This window comes from Bombina bombina, chromosome 2, assembly GCF_027579735.1.
Source record: "Bombina bombina isolate aBomBom1 chromosome 2, aBomBom1.pri, whole genome shotgun sequence".
Taxonomy (NCBI): domain Eukaryota; kingdom Metazoa; phylum Chordata; class Amphibia; order Anura; family Bombinatoridae; genus Bombina; species Bombina bombina.
The window spans coordinates 865,268,204-865,293,850 of NC_069500.1; the positions used below are offsets into that span (position 1 = coordinate 865,268,204).

The 25,647-nt window shown below is 37.1% G+C and overlaps 1 protein-coding gene across 1 annotated transcript in view; it reads left to right on the top strand.

Annotated features, from left to right (window-relative positions):
- BMP2K (BMP2 inducible kinase) overlaps positions 1 to 25,647 on the top strand; it is a 479,609-nt gene that overhangs the window by 399,138 nt on the left and 54,824 nt on the right. The window contains exons 10-14 of the mRNA XM_053703190.1: positions 4,340 to 4,500; positions 5,863 to 6,053; positions 7,878 to 7,973; positions 16,599 to 16,777; positions 18,504 to 18,664. Coding sequence (XP_053559165.1) covers positions 4,340 to 4,500; positions 5,863 to 6,053; positions 7,878 to 7,973; positions 16,599 to 16,777; positions 18,504 to 18,664 — 788 coding nt within the window. The remainder of the gene's footprint in view (positions 1 to 4,339; positions 4,501 to 5,862; positions 6,054 to 7,877; positions 7,974 to 16,598; positions 16,778 to 18,503; positions 18,665 to 25,647) is intronic.

Sequence of the window (25,647 nt, forward strand, 5' to 3'; positions counted from 1 at the left end):
AATAGGAGTAAATTAGAAAGTTGTTTAAAATTGCATGCTCTATCTGAATCATGAAATAAAACATTTGGGTTTAGTGTCCCTTCAAGTTATAACCCCCGAGAAAGGAAAAGAAAGGAGTGTTAGACCCAAGTCCAATTAATTAGATGGATGTTTTATTCAAAACATTTCTTTAATTCATTTGAAAGAACAGTCCAAAAGGACATAAACCCCCAAAATGTTCACAATTTAAATAAAAAAGGTTTTTAATGGATTTCTATTAGCAAATTGACTTAATTCTCAGGGTATTCTTTGCTAAAGAGCATATCTAAGTAGTTAGCCTGCATGTGTCAGGATCACTTTTATGGCTTTTGACAATGAATTACAATTTTGAGCACTGCATGTCAGCAGCGGATGCACAATGCAGAACACAGTTAAAGCAATCTTGCAAAAGTGCTGCTAGACACGTGCATTCTTCTGAGCTTAGCTACCTGCTTTTTCAACAAAAGATACCAAAGAATAAAGTTTAGATGACGGCCCATTTTTGGTGAATAACCTGGGTTATTCTTGCTGATTGGTGGATAAATTCATCCACCAATAAAAAAGTACTGTCCAGGGTACTGAAACAAAAAAGAAGCTTAGATACCTTCTTTGTCAAATAAAGATAGCAAGTGAACGAAGAAAAATTGATAATAGGAGTAAATTAGAAAGTTGCTTAAAATTGCATGCTCTTTCTGAATTACAAAAGAAAACAAAATTGGATTCAGTGTCCCTTTGAAAAAGAGACAGACAATTTGAAATTCTTTGTTTTAGATGGAAGACAGAAAGAAGGTATGACTTTAATAGCTGCATGGTGGTATCATTTGGCTGACAGCCCTTTTCATTTATTTTTTATTTATTTTTATTTTTATTTAATGAATTTGTGATGATGTAATGTGGCAGATAACCTTTTTATTATTATTTTTTTAATTTTAATTCATTTAAATTGTGATGCAATTTGGCAGATAACCCTTTTTATTTTTTCTAGGTTTGTGAAAAATTAATTATTTGGATATTTGCTTGTGAAACGAATACTAAATATGGCCGCAGGTAGCAGCATTAGGATATTTTCCGGACTGGCTGTATTATTGTTAAAGCACAGAGATCTGGATTTGCACAGGTCTTTGTGTATTACACTTTTAACACAAATATATCTATCACCATAAATAGCCAAATGCTGCTACCTGCAGCCATATATGGAATTTGTTTCACAATATCCCAGTAACGAATTATGCACATACCTAATGTTTTCTCATTATTTTTCAGCTTGATCTTGACTTTCTATCCAGCTTTAATTTAATCCCCAAATATTAAAAGGACATTAAATACCTCATGTTTTTGTGTAGAGGGGACCAAAATACATTTTGCAATATCAATTGATTTAGACAAATAGGTGTGTGTGTGTGGGGGGTGACACCATAACTTACCGCACCGGGTGACACCAACCCTAGTGACGCCACTGATAATTTCTAATGCAAAAATACTTGACAATGTGTCAGTGCCAAGGCCCAATGGTGGGAGGTCACACAATATACCCCCCTCCCCAAAAGCTCTACCTTAAGCCCCCAATCTTGATCCCACCATGTAATTTTTTCACAACTGAGCATTTATTTTACCCTTTGGCTGCCAGCAACATACAAATTAATAACTGTACCTCTCTGGTTGCTAATAACACACATAAACAGAAATTAATAGACCCCGTTAACTGCTGCATATTTGTAATTTGTTAAGGCACATGAAGCCTTTTACATTTAGCTAACACCCCAGGACTTTTAAAAAAAATGGACATTTAAATGCCCAGTAATTTTGTGAAGATTTTACTGGGCAGCCTGGACTGTTTGTATATTAGACGCCTGGCAACTCTATGCACAAATAAAAAAAATGTATAATGTCCTCTTAAGTCCCTATTACTTGTTAATGCTTGTTGTTACCATATTTTACACACTTAAAGGGACAGTAAAGGGACAGTAAAGTCATAAGACCTTCATGATTTAGACAGAGCATACAATTTTAAACAACTTTCCAATGAACCTCTATTATTTAGTTTGCTTCCTTCTCTTGTTATCCTTTGCTGAAAGGTTTATCTAGGTAAGCTCAGGAGCAGCAAAGAACCTAGGTTCTAGCTGCTGATTGGTGGCTGCATATATACCGATTGTCATTGGCTCAGCCATGTGTTCAGTTAGAAACCAGTAGTGCATTGCTGCTCCTTCAAAAAATGATATCAAGAGAATGAAGCATATTTAATAAAAGAAGTAAACTGGAAAGATGTTTAAAATGTTATGTTCTACCTAAATCATGAAAGAAAATGTTTGAGTTTCATGTCCCTTTAATAAAACTCCCTTACTTGCAGGGACAGTCATATTTTAGTGGTTCTTTCCTGACCCTAAGCTTATTTCCAGGTTTCTACTTCACTGCTGCTGTATCTGCATTTTAGGCTTCTTCTCCTTTATTATTGTACAGTCTGTGTTCTATGCACTGCTTATATGAACATCCAGTAACCTGCTCAAATATTACTAACCTGGGGCAATTTTTTTTTTTTCTTCCTTTTTCAACAATGACAACTATTTCCTGAGTTACCACCTGAGGGCTTTATTATTTGCTATCACTTTTAACCTAATCCTGTCCGTTTTTTGTTTCTTTCTGTTCTCTCTAAAATGATTTCACTCTATTTACTTTGTTTTCCAAATATTCAAGTCAAGTATCATTGTTTAGAAACTCAGACACGGGTGGTTATGTTTGTGTTTGAACTATTTTACAATAATATTACTCTGGCGCCATCTTGTGGACATTTTTTGAATATAATCAAATGGAAAACTTATTTGTAACTGCAAAATAAAACATATTGCATAACAGTTTATTTATTGTTTGAACTAAATCTATGAAGTCTTGCAATGGCTATAAAAAGATTATGCAAATTTCCAAAATAAATATTTATCTCCATGTTTTAGAGGCATTACTGGGCTCAATACTTGTTTCTGTGGTGAATCTTAATGAGGGAATTAAATTATATATCAATATACATAAATGTGTGTGTGTGTGTGTGTGTAATTATCTATCTCTCTCTCTCTCTCTCTCTCTCACATTCTCTCTTTCTCACACTCAGATTCTCTCTCTCTCACACACACAGTCACACACACACACTCACACACACTCTCTCTTACACACACTCACACACACTCTTACACACACTCACACACACTCTCTCTTACTCACACACACACACACTCTCTCTCACACACACACTCTCACTCTCACACACACACACTCTCACTCACTCACACACACACACACACACACATACTATCACTCTCACACACACACACACTCTCACACACACACACACACACGCTCACTCTCACACACACACACTCTCACTCTCACACACACACACTCTCACTCACACACACTCTCACACACACACACACTATCACACACACACTCTCTATCACACACACACACACACACACTCTCTCTCTCTCACACACACACACACTCTCTCTCTCACACACACTCTCTTTCACACACACACACACACACTCTCACTCACACTCTCACTCATACACACTCACACACTCACTCACACACACACTATCTCACTAGGGTTGCCACCTCGGCTGTGTTTTCCTGGACACATGCTGCAGTGTGTGGAGGGAGGAACATGAATTGCACCCCTGGACAACACATGAATAGTGATCCTGGAAAGTACTATTCATGTTCCTCCCTGCATACCCTGCAGCATGTGTAACTCATAAGTGTCCAGGAAAACATGGCTGAGGTGGGAACCCTATTTCTCACACAGAAAGACAATGACAATCACCAACTAACATACACAAAGATACACACGCAAAAGAGAAATAACTGTAAGCATGTGCAGTATGTTGTAAATAAACAATGTCATCTTTTTGGCTGTGGCTGTTTCCCACCAAAATCCAGACATGCCTGACTCAAATCCAGGACACACAAATGGAAACCCCAGGTCATTCCCAGACAGGTGACAACCCTACTATAGGTACAAAAATCACTTTTTCCCTCTAAAATGCTTAGATCTTCCACAAAACTACAACATTCTTGTAAGGAAATCCACTGTTTTACAAACCTCTTTCTAACAGTGGCATTTATTCACACAACATAATCCTATATTAATCATGATTGTTTAAACCTTTTCTTAGTGATTTATATTTTTAGGCACTGTCGAATTTTGTAAATTCAACTATTTGTTATTTTAATCATGAATAATTAGGTTTCACTTTTTATCAGAAAATATAATAAAACATTTTAAAATTAAATATTTAATAGGTTTACTGTTTTTTTTTTTACTTTACAGAATAACAGATGCTTTTGGGCCAACAGAAACATCCATTGCGCCAAGACAAAGACCCAAAGCATTTTCCAATACGACCGCTTCAAATGTTCTCACTATTCAGAGTTCCGCAACACCGGTCAAGATGGCTATGCAAAGTGCTCCAAGTAACCACGGCCAAAATGGTATTAAGAAAACCAAAATATATATATATTTTTTAATAGAGCTAGAATTACAACTTTATAGAAATAACGTTTTAAATTGTAGAACAAAATGTATGCAGGTATGTCCGCAATTCTAATGTGTGTTTACAGTGTTTTTTTTAAACTTAGCAAGGTGTGTGTAAGACCAGATTTGCAAAATGAAAAATACCTCCAAGTGACACTTTAGCTTGCACAAACAGCTAAGGCAAGAATGTAGGCCAAGTCCAACTAAACAAAACAAACGTGATTACCCAGAGCCCTAACATCTAACAGTAGACATCAGAAGAGGGAAAAATTTGTCTTGATAGGACTCTTTCAAAATGTATCTAAGGCTATGGTGAGGTGTTTGCTATTGTTATGATAATTACCTGGCAAATAGAGGGACACTAGACCTCATATTTGTGAAAGAAGAATCTCCTCTTTCAAATGAGTGTTCTCACATCCCCATATACATTGTGTAAGGTGAGATAAATTCTAACCAACCGTCGTCTCTTGGTATCTTTATTTGAAAAAGCAGGAATGTAAGCTTTGGAGCCAGCCCATTTTTGGTTCAACTAAATGTAGCCACCAATCAGCAAGCGCTACCCAGGGTGCTAAACCAAAAATTGACTGGCTCCTAAGCTTACAGTCCAGCTTTATTCAAATAAAGATACCAAGAGAACGAAGACAATTTGATAATAGGAGTAAATCAGAAATTGCCTAAACAAAATGTGTTTCATATCTCTTTAATAGTAATCAGTGTTCTCCACAAAAACGTTTGCCAGACGGGTCAGATTAGGAAGTAGCTGGTTGGGGGCAGTGTAATAGTATTCAATATTATAACATTTTACTGTCATTTATAAATGTTAATTATGCTACCCAACGCACAAATAATTTACATAATTTAACATAAATTGATTAAATGATAATTTGACCAACAAACATTGAAAACAATATTAAAGGGACAGTCTAGTCAAAATTAAACTTTCATGATTCGGATATGCCGTGCAATTTTAAACATCTTTTCAATTTACTTTTATAATCAAATTTGATTTGTTCTCTTGGTATTCTCTGTTGAAAGCTAAACCTAGGTAGGCTCATATGCTAATTTCTAATGTGTAATTCCATATGTGTCTAACTAGGTCACAGCAATTTAAGTATGCGTTTCACCCCTTTTTAGCCGTTAAACACATAGTTATGTTCAAGGAGTTGTGCAATAATAAAACACAGAGCATTTTCTTTTTGTTCTTTTATATTTTATGATACATTTCTAAGATCCGCTTTCCAGACCTCGTTAGACTCAGCTGCTCTTTATTTCATGCTGCAATTGTGTGAGTAATGTGGAATTTTTTAATTTTTTTGCAGTGACTGCAACAGCACCCAGGCCTAGTAGTAACCAAGATGCATTGCTGGTTCACGGAAGCACCCAGCAGCCTCCACAGCAGCACAGAGTTCTGCAGCAGCTGCAGCCCGGAGACTGGAGACTACAGCAACTGCATCACTTGCAGCAACAGCAGCATCGGCAGCAAATGCTACAGGAAGCTTATATGCAGCAGGTATACATAACCCTTAACTCATGGCTACATTTTGAAGATTACAGAGCATGTAGGAATGTAATTAGTTTGAGCAGTCCAATATTGATTGCAAAGTGTATAAAATTAAAATAAATCTTTGTTACTTAAAGGGACAGTCTAGTCCAAATTAAACTTTCATGATTCAGATAGGGCATGCAATTTTAAACAACATTTCATTTAACTTTTATCATCAAATTTGTTTGTTCTCTTGGTATTTTTAGTTTAAAGCTAAACCTAGATCAGTTCATATGCTAATTTCTTAGCCGTTAAAGGATGCCTCTTATCTGAATGCATTTGATAGTTTTTCACCGCTAGAGTGCGTTAGTTCATGTGTGACATATAAATAACATTGTGCTCACGACTATGGAGTTACTTATGAGAGGGCACTGATTGGCTATAATTCAAGTCTGTCAAAATAACTGAAATAAGGGGGCAGTCTGCAGGGGCTTAAATACAAGGTAATCACAGAGGTAAAAATTGTATTAATATAACAGTGTTGGTATGTAAAACTGGGGAATGGGTAATAAAGGGATTATCTATCTTTTTAAACAATACAAATTCTGGAGCACTGTCCCTTTAAACACTGCTTGATAAAATAAGGCATCTGCATTATCATCTTGCTTTTCAAATGCTTTTACTTGAAATACCAATTTAGAGAGTAAATGAATATGTTATTTGAGCATTGTAATATCATTGACAGACAAAAAATAAACAGTACAAAGTGAAAAAAAAGTCTTTGGTAAGGCCTTTATATAATAAATAATAATAAACTAGACTAAGAAACTTAAGACCATTGTTAAAATCATAAAAGTATAATCTTTTTTTTATATTTTGTCTTCCAAGTAATCCTAGATGGCTATGTATAAAGAGCCTCTCTACAAAACACTGTAATATACCTCAGCTATAACTGCTTATAGAATAGCAACAAGATTCTAAAACTATTTATTTCTTCAGACTAAAGGATTACAGCTAGCTCTGTCAGGTCTTGGTAAAACCCTGAAACAGTGCGTTGAGATTATGAGGACATGACCTATAATTCTAGCCCTTTAGACTTGAGAACCAGCTTCTTCTAAATTCTAAAAAGACCATATCCTTTCGAGGAAATTTCCAAAATATAAGCTTGGATGTGTTCTCTAATAGCCAGGTTTTCACAAGGCCCCTTTTGCTTTAACAATAAAGGTAATGGGCTTTGCAGTCATAAAATCACATACATAAGGAATTTGCAGAGGAAAAAAGTAATAAGTATGGTCAGATTACCTGTGGCGTGTGAGAGATATCGGGTTTATTGCTTCTATCCGTGCACATTGGCAGTAGCGCTCGTATTACAAGTTGAAAGTAAACGCGATCGCTTGAGCACAAATGAAGTTGACGCGTGTCGGGTTAGGGAGACCTCCAGAGCTCTGGTCAACTGTTACGTTACACTCAAATAAAAAGTTGCACAAAACACATCAAAAATACATTACAAAGTATAGTTACACTCATAATAACACCATTTAATAAAAATGATTTTAAAAAAAGTTATATAGAAAAAAAAAAAGTCTAAATACTAGTTCTAATATAACATTATAGTAATGTTTGGACTTTGTGAGAATACATTTTCCAAATATATAGCAAACAAGGCACCGAAAAGAGGGACATCATTTTACTTATAAAATGTAAAGTGAATCCATTAATGAACACATTAATATTTATGAAAGCTTAAACTAACCTGTGTATTATTATTATATAATAATTTATCATTTTGGCTTATCAGGGATTCTTTATCAAGTATACGTCATTTATATATTTCTTTCCTTTTTTGTATAGTATCAGCAGGCGTGCCAGCAACAAATGCTTCAGCAGCAGTTTTTGATGCACTCCTTTTACCAGCAACAACACACTCCGCTTCAGTATCCAGCTATGGTAAGGCTTATAATATACAATAATAAAAAAGGTTCCAATTTACTTCTGATATAAATTTTGCTTCGTTCCCATGATATTCTGTGTTGAAGAGATACCTAGGTAGGCACCCATGATATTCTGTGTTGAAGAGATACCTAGGTAGGCATCTGGAGCACTAAATGACAGGAAATAGATATGTAAAATAACCACAACAGAAGGCACCTCATGTCCACATCAGATAATTCAACTATGTGAAAATAAAACACAGGGTATTCACATACTCCTACAGCACTCAAATGTGCTTGGTAGAGACTAGCTGGGGATCGCAGTGTACCAGCTCACTGTTGCCGAGTCTCTCGAACTGCCAGTAGTCCGGTTCCGGAAAAAACTCAAATTGCCAGGTCCCAGTGATCTCCTTAAAGGGACAGTCAAGTCCAAAAAAGACTTTCATAATTCAAATAGGGCATGTCATTTTAAACAACTTTTCAATTTACTTTTATCACCAATTTAGCTTTGTTCTCTTGGTATTCTTAGTTGAAAGCTAAACCTAGGAGGTTCATATGCTAATTTCTTAGACCTAGAAGGCCGCATCTAATCTAAATGCATTTTGAAAGTTTTTCACCACTAGAGGGCATGAGTTCATATGTTTCATATAGATAACATTGAGCTCATGCACGTGGAGTGAGCACTGATTGGCTAAAACGCAAGTCTGTCAAAAGAACTGAAATAAGGGGGGATAATAAAACATCTTTATTCGATAAAAACAAGTAAAATGCAAGTGTACACTGATAAAAGGATAAACCTAATAAGGTCTACCAGACAGGCAACATGTTTCTCGGTTGTAGCCGTTTTCTTCAGGCAGGAAATTTGACTATCACAGCAACCTTAAAGGGACAGTAAACTCCAAAACTTTTATTTTTCAAAAGATAGATAATCCCCTTGTTAGCCATTCCCCGTTTTTGCACAGCCAACATGGTTATATTAATGTACTTTTTACGTCTGTGATTACCTTGTATCTAAGCCACTTATGACAGCCCCCTGATCACTATTTATTATCTAATAACTTGCATTTTAGCCAATTAGCGCTGTGTCATACACAACTCCTCGGGCGTGAGCACAATGTTATCTATATGGCCCAAATGAACTTGCAGTCTCCTGTTGTGAAAATCAAATAAAAAAATCATGTGATAAGAGGCTTTCTGTAGTGTCTAACAAACAGGAAGAAATTTAGAGGTTGAAATGTTATAAAGTATATTAATATAACAACGTTGGTTGTGCAAAGCTGGGTACTGGGTAGTAAAGACATTATCTATCTTTTTACACAGTAAAAAATCTGGTGTTGACTGTCCTTTTAAAACAACACTATTAGCCAATCAAATTAGATAATCCCTTCCCATTCCTTTAAATTAGTAGCCAACACCCCCTCACATTTATTGTCAGTCTATCTCATATAAAAATCCATTCAAATCCCATAAATCATCTCATAAGATAAAACAACTTTTAAATCCAACAGTAACTGAGTAACATTAGACATCACATCGCTATGGTCACAGCGATGATATAGTGTAATGTAGTGGGGGGAAGTCACTGGATTTACAGTATTATTGGTTGGAGAGGGCCTATTTAAAATCTCATTATTGAAGGTATTAAAGGGACACTGAACCCAATTTTTTTCTTTTGTGATTCAGATAGAGCATGCAATTTTAAGCAACTTTCTAATTTACTCCTATTATCAAATGTTCTTCATTCTCTTAATATTTTTATTTGAAAAGCAAGAATGTAAGTTTAGATGCCGGCCCTTTTTTGATGAACAACCTGGGTTGTCCTTGCTGATTGGTGGATAAATTCATCCACCAATAAACAAGTGCTGTCCAGGGTCTTTACTTTCTTTTTAAAATAAAGATAGCAAGAGAATGAAGAAAAATTGATAAAAGGAGTAAATTATAAAGTTGCTTAAAATCGCATGCTCTATCTGAATCACGAAAGAAAAATGTTGGGTTCAGTGTCCCTTTAACATTTCCTCAGTGAAAGTAACTGGCCAATCGATGGGGATTATAATAGAACTCAATAATAATAATAATAATAATATGGAAGACTATGGGTTGAGATTGGCTTTATTGAAGTATAAATCAATTCATAATGGAATGACTTGTTTGGCCCTCAATATTTGTTGTGCTATGAAATTACTTTACTATTGTGTGAAGTATAAAACAATAAACTAAATAGTAAATATTTCACTGAAAGTAAAACTCCTATTTGTATTATACTTACTGTGTGTAGGGCCTTGTCTGTATCATCCAATAAAAATAAGACAAATTAAGAAGTGACTTTTAGAGGCTTTCTCATCAGATGTTACACATTTGTTATGTCAATTACATGAAAGAACATTTTACAAAATAAATACAATGTAATCTAATACCACATGATTTATTTTTGTTTGTTATTCGCCTATTAAAGGGATATGAAACCCATATCCCTTTAAAACAGCATACACTATATTGCGATAATGTTGATTCTATCTGACTCTGGACAGCATATTTGCGCCCCATGGAATGGGACACAAGTTGATTAGATCCTTTTTCAAAATGTTGGCACATTCTGCAATGTTTGTATAAACACACGCATACACACGAATACATACATATAAATAAATATATATACATACATTTCTCTTGTTAAGTGTATCCAGTCCACGGATCATCCATAACTTGTGGGATATTCTCCTTCCCAACAGGAAGTTGCAAGAGGATCACCCACAGCAGAGCTGCTATATAGCTCCTCCCCTAACTGTCATATCCAGTCATTCTCTTGCAAGCCTCAACCAAGATGGAGGTCGTAAGAGGAGTGTGGTGTTTTATACTTAGTTTATTCTTCAATCAAAAGTTTGTTATTTTTAAATGGTGCCGGAGTGTACTGTTTATCTCAGGCAGTATTTAGAAGAAGAATCTGCCTGCGTTTTCTATGATCTTAGCAGAAGTAACTAAGATCCATGGCTGTTCTCACATATTCTGAGGAGTGAGGTAACTTCAGAGAGGGAATGGCGTGCAGGTTTTCCTGCAATAAGGTATGTGCAGTTAATATTTTTCTAGGGATGGAATTTGCTAGAAAATGCTGCTGATACCGAACTAATGTAAGTAAAGCCTTAAATGCAGTTATAGCGACTGGTATCAGGCTTATTAAAAGAGATACATACTCTTATGAAAGTGTATTTTAAAACGTTTGCTGGCATGTTTAATCGTTTTTTATATATGTTTGGTGATAAAACTTATTGGGGCCTAGTTTTTTTCCACATGGCTGGTTTGATTTTTGCCTAGTAACAGTTTCCTTAGGCTTTCCACTGTTGCAATATGAGTGGGAAGGGCCTATTTTAGTGTTTTTCTGTGCAGCTAAAAATACTGACAGAGACATTCAGCTTCTTCCTGCATGATCCAGGACATCTCTGGAGGGCTCAAAAGGCTTCAAAGTCGTTTTTGAGGGAGGTAAAAAGCCACAGTAGAGCTGTGGCAGTTGTGACTGTTTGAAAAAAAAACAAACAAAAAAAAACAAAAAAAAAAAAAAAACGTTTTTGTCTTTTATTATTCAGTTTTGGGTATTAAGGGGTTAATCATCCATTTGCAAGTGGGTGCAATGCTCTGCTAACACTGTTATTTCAAATTTTTACAAAATTTGTGTTTCTTAAAGGTGCAGTAACGTTTTTTATATTGCTTGTAAACTTGTTTAAAGTGTTTTCCAAGCTTGCTAGTCTCATTGCTAGTCTGTTTAAACATGTCTGACACAGAGGAAACTACTTGTTCATTATGTTTGAAAGCCATGGTGGAGCATCATAGGAGAATGTGTACTAAATGTATTGATTTCACCTTAAACAGTAAAGATCAGTCTTTAACTATAAAAGAAATATCACCAGAAGATTCTGACGAGGGGGAAGTTATGCCGACTAACTCTCCCCACGTGTCAGACCCTTCGCCTCCCGCTCAGGGGATGCACGCTAATATGGCACCAATTATATCAGGGACGCCCATAGCGATTACCTTGCAGGACATGGCTGCAATCATGAATAATACCCTGTCAGAGGTATTATCCAGGTTGCCTGAATTAAGAGGCAAGCGCGATTGCTCTGGGGTTAGGAGAAATACAGAGCGCGCAGATGCTGTAAGGGCCATGTCTGATACTGCGTCACAATATGCAGATCATGAGGACGGAGAGCTTCAGTCTGTGGGTGACATCTCTGATTCGGGGAAACCTGATTCAGAGATTTCTAATTTTAAATTTAAGCTTGAGAACCTCCGTGTGTTGCTTTGGGAGGTATTAGCTTCTCTGAATGACTGTAACACAGTTGCAGTACCAGAGAAATTGTGTAGGCTGGATAAATACTATGCGGTACCGGTGTGTACTGATGTTTTTCCTATACCTAAAAGGCTTACAGAAATTATTAGCAAGGAATGGGATAGACCGGGGGTGCCTTTTTCCCCACCTCCTATATTTAGAAAAATGTTTCCAATAGACGCCACTACACGGGACTTATGGCAGACGGTCCCTAAGGTGGAGGGAGCAGTTTCTACTTTAGCAAAGCGTACTTCTATCCCGGTTGAGGACAGTTGTGCTTTTTCAGATCCAATGGATAAAAAATTGGAGGGTTACCTTAAGAAAATGTTTATTCAACAAGGTTTTATTTTACAGCCCCTTGCATGCATTGCGCCTGTCACGGCCGCGGCGGCATTCTGGTTTGAGGCCCTGGAAGAGGCTATCCATACAGCTCCATTGACTGAAATTATTGACAAGCTTAGAACACTTAAGCTAGCTAACTCATTTGTTTCTGATGCCATTGTTCATTTGACTAAACTAACGGCTAAGAATTCCGGATTCGCCATCCAAGCGCGTAGGGCGCTATGGCTTAAATCCTGGTCAGCTGACGTGACTTCGAAGTCTAAATTACTCAACATTCCTTTCAAGGGGCAGACCTTATTCGGGCCTGGTTTGAAGGAAATTATTGCTGACATTACTGGAGGTAAGGGTCACACCCTTCCTCAGGACAGGGCCAAAGCAAAGGCCAAACAGTCTAATTTTCGTGCCTTTTGAAATTTCAAGGCAGGTGCAGCATCAACTTCCTCCGCTTCAAAACAAGAAGGAACTTTTGCTCAATCTAAGCAGGCCTGGAAACCTAACCAGTCCTGGAACAAAGGCAAGCAGGCCAGAAAGCCTGCTGCTGCCTCTAAGACAGCATGAAGGAACGGCCCCCTATCCGGCGACGGATCTAGTAGGGGGCAGACTTTCTCTCTTCGCCCAGGCGTGGGCAAGAGATGTTCAGGATCCCTGGGCGTTGGAGAACATATCTCAGGGATATGTTCTGGACTTCAAAGCTTCCCCTCCACAAGGGAGATTTCATCTTTCAAGGCTATCTGCAAATCAGATAAAGAAAGAGGCATTCCTACGCTGTGTGCAAGACCTCCTAGTTATGGGAGTGATCCATCCAGTTCCGCGGACGGAACAAGGACAGGGTTTTTATTCAAATCTGTTTGTGGTTCCCAAAAAAGAGGGAACCTTCAGACCAATTTTGGATCTAAAGATCTTAAACAAATTCCTCAGAGTTCCATCTTTCAAAATGGAAACTATTCGGACCATCCTACCCATGATCCAAGAAGGTCAGTACATGACCACAGTGGACTTAAAGGATGCCTACCTTCACATACCGATTCACAAAGATCATCATCGGTTTCTAAGGTTTGCCTTTCTAGACAGGCATTACCAATTTGTAGCTCTTCCCTTCGGGTTGGCTACAGCCCCGAGAATCTTTACAAAGGTTCTGGGCTTAATTCTGGCGGTTCTAAGACCGCGAGGCATAGTGGTGGCTCCGTATCTAGACGACATCCTGATACAGGCGTCAAGCTTTCAAGTTGCCAAGTCTCATACAGAGATAGTTCTGGCATTTCTGAGGTCGCACGGGTGGAAAGTGAACGTGGAAAAGAGTTCTCTATCCCCACTCACAAGAGTCTCCTTAGGGACTCTTATAGATTCTGTAGAAATTAAAATTTACCTGACGGAGTCCAGGTTATCAAAACTTCTAAATGCTTGCTGTGTTCTTCACTCCATTCCGCGCCCTTCGGTAGCTCAGTGTATGGACATAGTGCCATTTGCACGCCTTCATCTCAGACCGCTGCAATTATGCATGCTGAGTCAGTGGAATGGGGATTACACAGATTTGTCCCCTCTGCTAAATCTGGATCAAGAGACCAGAGATTCTCTTCTCTGGTGGTTGTTTCGGGTACACCTGTCCAAGGGTATGACCTTTCGCAGGCCAGATTGGACAATTGTAACAACAGATGCCAGCCTTCTAGGTTGGGGTGCAGTCTGGAATTCCCTGACGGCACAGGGATCGTGGACTCAGGAGGAAAAACTCCTTCCAATAAATATTCTGGAGTTAAGAGCGATATTCAATGCTCTTCTGGCTTGGCCTCAGTTAGCAACACTGAGGTTCATCAGATTTCAGTCGGACAACATCACGACTGTGGCTTACATCAACCATCAAGGGGGAACCAGGAGTTCCCTAGCGATGTTAGAAGTCTCAAAAATAATTCGCTGGGCAGAGTACCACTCTTGCCACCTGTCAGCAATCCATATCCCAGGCGTGGAGAACTGGGAGGCAGATTTTCTAAGTCGTCAGACTTTCCATCCGGGGGAGTGGGAACTCCATACGGAGGTGTTTGCTCAGTTGATTCATCGTTGGGGCAAACCAGAGTTGGATCTCATGGCGTCTCGCCAGAACGCCAAGCTTCCTTGTTACGGATCCAGGTCCAGGGACCCAGAAGCGACGCTGATAGATGCGCTAGCAGCGCCTTGGTTCTTCAACCTGGCTTATGTGTTTCCACCGTTTCCTCTGCTCCCTCGACTGATTGCCAAAATCAAACAGGAGAGAGCATCAGTGATTCTGATAGCACCTGCGTGGCCACGCAGGACTTGGTATGCAGACCTAGTGGACATGTCATCCTTTCCACATGCCTCTAAGACAGGACCTTCTGATACAAGGTCCTTTCAATCATCCAAATCTAATTTCTCTGAGACTGACTGCATGGAGATTGAACGCTTGATTCTATCAAAGCGTGGCTTCTCCGAGTCAGTCATTGATACTTTAATACAGGCACGAAAGCCTGTTACCAGGAAAATCTACCACAAGATATGGAGTAAATATCTTTATTGGTGTGAATCCAAGACTTACTCATGGAGTAAAGTTAGGATTCCTAGAATATTGTCTTTTCTCCAAGAAGGCTTGGACAAAGGATTATCAGCTAGTTCCTTAAAGGGACAGATTTCTGCTCTGTCTATTCTTTTGCACAAGCGTCTGGCAGAGGTTCCAGACGTCCAGGCATTTTGCCAGGCTTTGGTTAGATTTAAGCCTGTGTTTAAACCTGTTGCTCCCCCGTGGAGCTTAAACTTGGTTCTTAAGGTTCTTCAAGGAGTTCCGTTTGAACTCCTTCATTCCATTGATATTAAACTTTTATCTTGGAAAGTTCTGTTTTTGATGGCTATTTCCTCGGCTCGGAGAGTCTCTGAGCTATCTGCCTTACAATGTGATTCTCCCTATCTGATTTTTCATGCAGATAAGGTAGTTCTGCGTACCAAACCTGGGTTTTTACCTAAGGTGGTTTCTAACAAGAATATCAATCAAGAGATTGTTGTTCCATCGTTGTGCCCTAATCCTTCTTCAAAGAAGGAACGTCTTTTACATAATCTGGACGTAGTCCGTGCCTTGAAGTTTTACTTACAAGCTACTAATGATTTTCGTCAAACATCTTTCCTGTTTGTCGTTTACTCTGGACAGAGGAGAGGTCAAAAAGCTTCGGCAACCTCTCTTTCCTTTTGGCTTCGGAGCGTAATAAGCCTAGCCTATGAGACTGCTGGACAGCAGCCCCCTGAAAGGATTACAGCTCATTCTACTAGAGCTGTGGCTTCCACCTGGGCCTTCAAAAATGAGGCCTCTGTTGAACAGATTTGCAAGGCTGCGACTTGGTCTTTGCTTCACACTTTTTCAAAATTTTACAAATTTGATACTTTTGCTTCTTCGGAGGCTGTGTTTGGGAGAAAGGTTCTTCAGGCAGTGGTTCCTTCCTCTTAATCCTGCCTTGTCCCTCCCATTATCCGTGTACTTTAGCTTTGGTATTGGTATCCCACAAGTAATGGATGATCCGTGGACTGGATACACTTAACAAGAGAAAACATAATTTATGCTTACCTGATAAATTTATTTCTCTTGTAGTGTATCCAGTGTACGGCCCGCCCTGTCCTTTTAAGGCAGGTCTAAATTTTAATTAAACTACAGTCACCACTGCACCCTATGGTTTCTCCTTTCTCTGTTTGTTTTCGGTCGAATGACTGGATATGACAGTTAGGGGAGGAGCTATATAGCAGCTCTGCTGTGGGTGATCCTCTTGCAACTTCCTGTTGGGAAGGAGAATATCCCACAAGTAATGGATGATCCGTGGACTGGATACACTACAAGAGAAATAAATTTATCAGGTAAGCATAAATTATGTTTTTGCTGTGCCAGGGTTCTTATTTAACTAGAAAAAATAATAATTATTGTTTCAAACTAAAACTATATTACTGTAAAAATGAATTTTTTTTTAATAATCAATATATATCCGGTTTTAATAGGCTCATCAATACCAGCAGGCTCAACTACAACAACAAGAGATCCTTCTACAGCAACAACAAAGGTCACATCAGCCACAGTATTTGACCTCTCCCCAAGAGTTTAAACCGGCCATAGAGTCTTATGCATCTTCACTTCCTCAACAAATGGGAGCAGTGAGGAATATGTGCAATACCAACAGGTAAAACCGAGTGCCTACAAAATTATTTCATGTTGCATTGCGTTTCTATGGTAACATTTTCAGGGGTATAATTCCAGCCTTTATTTCTTCAATATACTAAGCCTGGAAACTGTGAATAATTCACCGGCTTTATAAAAATTAAAGGGACATTAAGCAGAAAACACCTTGATAATGTAATAAAAATAATCTTTAATTATGCATAGTAAAATAATTTCACAATATAATTGTATTATATAGTTATATATTGAATGTCGCCCCCACCTTTGTGTAGTTTATTTCTGAAAATTGTTCATTTTCCAATACTAATGACTGGGAGTGCACAGTGCAGACTTCACAAGCCTAACCCTGCTACATATCTGTCCCTGCAAACAATGCAAGTTTTGTAAAATTATTGATAGTAGCAAGCCTTGTCTATACCAAGTCTGGACTGGTTTCTCCTAATATACCAGTGGTAGGTGAAGTTTGGCTTTTGAAAAACTATTCAAGCATAGTGTCAATTTGTTTTAAACATGTTTTCACTTGACTGACATGTTATTTTATATCAATACATCATAAATGTTACAAGGTGTTTACTGTCCTTTTAGTGACTATTAAACATTTAGTATATAAAGGTAATATATTAAATAACTGAGATTTTTATTTTATATATACACACACATACACACACACACAAAACATAAAACGCCTGGCACTCTCTTGCAAGCACACAGATAGATTGAAAGCAAAATGGAAGCGTTAGTTACAGCATTTGGCTAAATGGTGATAGGCCCAGGACCACGTCAAGGGGACCACGTCCTCCCTGGGTCCCTAACCTACAGCCACACAATGCACATCTTCAACTGAACACACTGAGATACAAACAAGAGTGACACAGGCCCTTTTGTAATTTCCTTACACACATACAAAACACGGAAATGGACTGCACTCTCAAAATGGACAAAGTACACATACCATGACCCTGCAAAACACACAGCCCTTGATGCTCACAAGCACTCACAGACAGCTGCACTGCTTTCAGTGTTGAAGGCATACATTGTGGGCTGTAGGTAGCGACACAAGTAGGAAGAGATTGTGACATGGTCTTGGGCCTATCACCATTTCAGATACAAACAAGAGTGACACAGGCCCTTAAATTTCCTTAGACACATACAAAACACGGATATGGACTACACTCTAAAACTGGACTGGGTACTCATACCATGACCCTGCAAAACTTACAGCCCTGGGTGCTCGCCAGCACTCAGAGACAGCTGCACAGATTTCAGGGTTGAAAACATGCATTGTGGGCTGTAGGGAGGGACCCAGGAAGGAAGAAATCTTGACGTGGTCCTGGACCTATTACCATTTGGCCAAGTGCTGTAACTAATTCTCCCATTTTGCTTTTAATATAGCTGTGAGCCTGTAAGAGAGTGCCAGACTTTCTATGTGTTGTGTTAATAATTTTGTTTTGTAATTTTCCCTATGGGCTTTGCACCCACGCTTGGCTGGGTTAACCGCCTTAGTCACTGAAAGTTGTGCAGCTGTCAGAGTGCAGTCCATTTCTGTGGTTTATAGATTTCTTTTATATATTTTTATATATATATATATATATATATATATATATATATATATATATATATATATATATATATATATATATATATATATATATGTGTGTGTGTGTGAAATAATATAAATATCTCAGTGTATTGATTTTTCCCTTCTTTCTTATGTTTTTAAACTATAGGTCCGTAGGTAACGTAGACACTGAAACTCATTCCAACTTCCCAAAACAGAGCAACAGCAACCCCCCAGATATGTCTGGCTGGAATCCATTTGGAGAAGATAATTTCTCCAAACTAACTGAAGAAGAATTACTGGACAGGGAATTTGACCTTCTGAGATCAAGTAAGGGGCAGTTGAAGGCTTATCTTGCTTCACAATAAACATGGACCCAGAACTAACAAGTGCCAGACTGTGCTGGCTTTGGACCACAGTTTAAATATACAGTATATATATATATCTATATATAGGAACTTCTTTCTGCGCGTCTGAGGGCAACATTGCATCCAGCTTAATAAGAGACCTCTTATGCACATTCATTACAGATAAGAAAACAAATTAATCTCCTAATGGATAGCACTCATCCATTGAAGATCTGATATATTAAAACTCTTGAAACAAGTACAAGAAGGGACTCTGTCTTCTTCAGTTTTATCGCTTGTGGTGGACCAGTGATGCCCTTTGATGACGCCTGAAAGAAGAATTGGTCCTGTTCACATTATGTTAATGTTTGTAATGTCTAAAAGGGCTGCTGCCTGCAAGAATCAGTTTCTTTAACATGGTAATAAATCTTCTCACCTCCTCCTTTGTTTGTTTTGCTTGAACTTGCTTATTCTCTTTGTTCACATTTGAGCTAATGTTGCGTCACTTTCCGTCAGTTTTCATTTAGGATCTGACTAGTATTATTTGGCAGTGACGGGGTTAGTTTGTGTGACTGCACAGCTGTACATATTTAGCTTTTAGCAATTTTTTTTTAAAAATGTTAAACAAAGAGCAGATGTATTAGTCATGTTTTGAATGGAAAAAAATACACCCTTTAATTTCCAGCACTTTTAAAATGCAGACAGTTTCAGTCTATATTTATCAGACTTTTCATTATATATTTAATGACATATAAAGTTCAAAATTTGAATTTGCATGAGTACATTTCAATTATAAATAGTTGCATTTTCTCAATATACATCCATTAGCAAAAGTTCTTCTAGTAAAAGGTATTCGTTTTTCAGCAGCATATGTACATATCCTGTGAGAACTGTGTACCAGCATTCAAACACCAACCATGCTCGGAGAGGTAGCTGTGGTGTTTATTGATTCTGTGAAAACATAATTTATGACATACAAGCCACTGCTGACTCCCTGAGAAGGTGTTGTGTTAAAATACTGATACACAGACATTCACAGGATATATATATATATATATATATATATATATATATATATATATATATATATATATATATATATATATAAAACTTTTACTAGAAGCATTTTTGGTAATAGAAGTATACTGCAACAAATGTTTCTATTTCAGATTGAAATGCACCCATGCCCATTTCAATTTTGACCTTTCTACCCCTTTGTCTGCTATAAACATAATTTATACAGAGACCTAATTATGTTTTATGCATTTTAAGGACTAGATATATGTGTAATAAATATAATGTGAGTGTTGAGCTTATACCTCCAATATAAAAACAAAAAACAAAAACAAAACAAAACAGTGAAACAAGTTTAAATTTATCCAGCCCATGTTTTTGTGACATCACACATTACATCATATGTGACATAATTGCATCACTGGGGATTTAAATTACATCATTTACAAAAATGTTAAGTCTCAAGAGACAGAAAGTCATCTTAATTCTGCTCCACAATCCAAAAAAGTTTAATTTAAAAATTCAAGATGAAGGCAATTTCATCCTAATACAGTTGATAAAATCAGCAGCAGATTTTTTCTGATTATAAACTTCCATCTTGGATAAGGCAAAAACACCTATCAACACAACACAAATCATAGCGTAACACGTTTTAAACAGAAAGAAATGGCATTTGCTATAATCTGCTTACTGTAACTTCTGTTCCCCACAAAGCACAGTATAACAGCTAACCATATATGCGTTTCAGCCCACTGTGAAGCTTTTCAGATTTAAATTACTTCATAATTTTACTGATGATGTCATTGATGTTTGTGATGTCACAAAAAATGGGGGATGGGCTTTTACTTTTTAAGTTTGTTTTCTTTAGGATTGATGATGAGAGTCTCTATACAGACACTTCATTCTATGTTTAATGTCTGAAGTAAAGCTTTCTAAATGATCATTTAGTGCGGATATATTTTGATTAAAGACTTCCTTCCTGGGTAACGCAAAAATACCTATAAACACAACACAAAATATACATAGTAAAACACTTTTTAAACAGAAATTATATTCCTTATGTTCATATTTTATATAAAAACAAGGCTTAAAATATATTTGAGTCAAGGGAAAAGAGTAAAGGAACTATGTTAAAAAAAATAATTAAAAAAAATGTTGGAATAATAGTTCCATATTTATACCTGAAAACATTATGAGGTATTTTTATGTGTAAGGGATCAGGGGACTGGTCTATAGCTGTGTCCCAAGAAACAGTCCTTTAAAGGGACAGCCTATACCAGAATTTTTATTTGTTTAAAAGATAGATTATCCCTTTATTACCCATTCCCTAATTTTGCATAACCAACACAGTTATATTAATTCACTTTTTACCTCTGTGATTATCTTGTATACAAGCCTCTGCAAACTGCCCCATTATTTTAGTTCTTTTGACAGACTTGCATTTTTGCCAATCAGTGCTGACTCTTAGGTATCTCCACGTGCATGAGCACAGTGTTATCTATATGACAGACATGAACTAACACCCTCTTGTGGTCAAAATGCATTCATATAAGAGGCGGCCTTCAAGGTCTAAGAAATTAGCATATGAACCTCCTAGATTTAGCTTTCAACTATGAATACCAAGAGAATAAAGCAAAATTGGTGATAAAAGTAAATTGGAAATTGTTTAAAATTGCATGCCCTATTTGAATCATGAAAGTTTATTTTGGACTAGACTGTCCCTTTAATAGTCCTGATAGCTTTAGTGTTATAACCTCTTAATCTAAATTCATGTGAAAGGAAATACTTTTAAGTATACAATACTATTAAAAAAAAAAAAAAAAAAAGTCTCAGCCACTGTTAGTCACAAAGATGGCAAATCATGTTTCTTTAATGAGGTTCTAAGGTCTTGAAAGTTTATACATCTTTTATAAAGTCATAATTACCATTTAGTTAAATAGTATGCATTTCTTTTGTGACTGTGTTGGAGGAAAAAACATAATTTATGTAAGAACTTACCTGATTAATTTATTTCATATTGGCAAGAGTCCACGAGCTAGTGACGTATACAATTCTTCCAGGAGGGGCAAAGTTTCCCAAACCTCAAAATGCCTATAAATACACCCTTCACCACACCCACAATTCAGTTTAACGAATAGCCAAGTAGTGGGGTGATAAAATAAGGAATAAAAAAGCATACAAAAAGAGGAACAGGAAAAATAATTGTGCTTTATACAAAAATAACCACCATAAAAAGGGTGGGCCTCATGGACTCTTGCCAATATGAAAGAAATGAATTTATCAGGTAAGTTCTTACATAAATTATGTTTTCTTTCATGTAATTGGCAAGAGTCCATGAGCTAGTGACGTATGGGATAGAAATACCCAAGATGTGGAAGTCCACAGAAGAGTCACTAGAGAGGGAGGGATAAAATAACAACTGCTATTTCCACTGACAAATTAAATCCACACAATAACTAAGTTTTTCTCAAAACACTTAAATCAAAAGCTGTAGAATCAAACTGAAACAGCTGCCAGAAAAAATGTTTTCTACCAAAGACTGCTTCAGAAGAAGCAAATACATAAAAATGGTAAAAACAATAAAAGTATGCAAAGAAGACCAAATTACTTATTTGTACATTTGATCAACCTAAGCTTCATTCTGAAAAAGCCCAAGAAATGGCGACTGAACTTAGTAGAATGAGCTGTAAATCTTTGAGGCAGAGCCTGTCCTACCTCAAAATAAGCCTTGAAAAACAAAAGCTTTAATCAGGATGCCAAAGAAATGGCAGAGGCTTCCTAACCTTTTCTGGAACCAGAAAAACAGCAAATAGATTAGAAGTCTTCTGAAATCCTAGTAACCTTGATATAGAATTATAAAGCTCTTACCACATCCAAAGGATGTAAAGAACTCTCAAAGAATTCTTTAGGATTAGGACACAACGAAGGAACAACAAAGAAGTCCACAAAACAACTTATCTAGATGAAAAAATCAGATAAGGAGACACACAAGAGAGGGGTGACAAATCAGAAACTCTTGTAACAGAAGAGATGGTCAAAAGAAACAACACTTTCCAAGAAAGTAGATAATCTTCAAAGAAAATACAGGCTCAAAAGAAAAGAGCCTGCAAAATCTTTAAACCAAGTAGGACTCCAAAAAGGAGAAATTAATAAATGAACAGGCTTGATACCAACCAAAGCCTGAACAAAACAGTGAATATCAGGAAGTTTAAACAAGCTTTCTAGATAGAAAATAAAACGTAAAGAACATAGATTTGTCTCTTCAAAAAATTTGCAGACAAACTTATCCAAACCATCCTGAAAAACTGTAAAATCCTAGGAATTCTAAAAGAATGCCAAGAGAATTTGAGAAGAACACTATAAAATATAGGTTTTCCAAACCTGATAATACATGTTCCTTGAAACAGACTTATAAGCTTGCAACATGGCGATAAAAACTGAGTCAGAGAAACCTCTATGACTAAACACTAATCAACTTCCATACCCCTAAATTAGTAATTTGAGATCCCGATGGAAAAATAGCCCCTAAAACAAGAGGGCTGGCCAAAGAGAAACCGGCCAAGGATGGCAACTAAACATCCAAACAAGATCCACATACCAAACCCGGCCATGCTGATGCTATCAGAAACACATGACACTGTTCCAATATGATCTTGGAAATCACCTTAGGAAGAAAAAAACAGAGGCGGAAAGATGTAGTCAGGTTGCAAAACCAAGACACTGCATCCACCATCTCCACCTGAGAATCCCTGGACCTGAAAAGGTACCTGGGAAATTGAGAAAACACAACTGTATATAGACACCACTCTCCCGGATGCAAAGACTGACGGCTGAGATAATCCACTTCCCAAATGTCTGAAATCGTAGAAAATAGACAGGAGATGAATTCCATCTAAGAACGTATTCAAGATGCTTCTTAATTACTAAGGAACTACGAGTCCCTATTGTTGATTGACATATGCCACAGTTGTGATATTGATCTATGATTAAGGTGTAACTTTACCGCCGAAACGCGTAAGACCGAGCCTGCATACACCTTTTGCTTTGTGTGTATTTGTCACCTTTCATATGGAGAATAAAGAATAAACATATCTACTGTTTTACAACATCGGACCAAGTTTCTTTTTTCAACAGTTGTGATATTGTCTGTCTGAAAGCAAAAAGTTAAAAAGTTCTCTCCTAAAAGAGGCCAAGCCTGAATGAGCTCTGAAAAATAGCGCAGAGTTATAAAATATCGATTGGAAACCTCGCCTCTTGAAGTTTCCAAACCCCTTGTGCTGTCAAAAAACCCTCAAAGAGCTCCCGAACCTGTAAGACTTGCATCCATTAAGAATACAGTCCAGAAAGGACGAACAAAAGGAGCCTCCCTGAATAAAATGATGATAGACTAATCACCAAAACAGAGAGAGTAGAGTGTTAGGATTTAAAAATATCAACTGTGATATCTAAAAATAATCCCTGTATCATTGATTCAGTATGTATTGGGTACTTGTAAAGCAAGTCTAATCACCCGTAAAGTCTGAATGGACCTCACCGGGAATCAAACCTGCAACCCTCAGGTTGCTACAGACCTCGGCTAAAGTTCATTAGCATGCTGAGCTATCTGTCTGGCTTTAATAAAAGAAAAATTTAAGCTAATACCAAGATACCATCCAAATAAGGAAGCACCACAATACCCTACTGTCTAAAGACAGAAATAAGGGCACCAAGAACCTTTGAAAGGATTCATAAAGCTTTCACTAAACCAAATGGAAAAGCAACAAATTGGTAAAGCTTAAAAAGAAAATCTCAGAATCCACAAGTGGTCTGAATGAAATAAAATATGAGGATAAACATCCTTAAAAATGGAGTGGACATGAAATGACTTTAACAAAAAGGCATAATAGTCCTTATAATCTCCAACTTAAAAGAGAGACTCTAACAAAATAATATTATTATTATTATCATTTATTTGTATAGCGCCGCCAAATTCCGTAGCGCTGGGTACAATGATGGGGTATACAATGACAACATTTATGATAAAAATACAAAACATAAAACTAAACAAATCTGGTACAGGAGGAAGAGGGCCCTGCTCCGGAGAGCTCACAGTCTACAGGTTTAGGTTGCAGAGACATAATGTTGGGGTAGCTTGTTACATCAGTTGTAGTTGCAGTAGTGAGTCAGGCAGTTAAAGGGCCACTAAACCCAAAATCTTTCTTTCATGATTCAGATAGAGAATAGAAATTTAAACAACATTACAATCTACTTCTATTATTTATTTTGATTCATTTTGTAGATATCCTTAGTTGAAGAAAAAGCAATGCACATGGTGAGCAAATCACACAAGGCTTCTATGTGCAGCAACCAATCAGCAGCTCCTGAGCATATCTAGATATGCTTTTCAGCAAAGAATATCAAGAGAATAAAACAAATTAGATAATATAAGTAAATTAGAAAGATGTTTAAAATTGCATTCTCTTTCTAAATCAAGAAAGAAAAAATGTGGGTGTCATGTCCCTTTAATGTATATAAAAGTCTTCAGATCCAAGAATGGACTGAATAAACCTTTCTTCTTAGGAACAAAGAATAGAATTGAATAGAAACCCAAATTCTGTTCCTGCAAAAAGAACTGGCATAATCACTCCGGAAAACAATTCACAGAGTGTACTGAGAAAGAAAGAAAGATTCTTCCCATAGGAGGTCTCATTCTAAAAATCTATTTAAACCCTAAGAATAATATAGAATTTGGACTGAGTTTATCCAAAAACAGTTTAATCTGCCCCCCACCAGAAGGACATGCATTTTAATAACTAGTAATTATATAGCTTTTTTCTCCTAGAAGGATACAAAAACGCTTCTTTAAGGCTTACACTCGGAGTTAACCAAATTAGCAGCTGATAAAAACAGTAGTTATTAATACCCAAATAAATGGTATACAATAAATTGACCTCAAAGGCCAAAGGTCTGTAT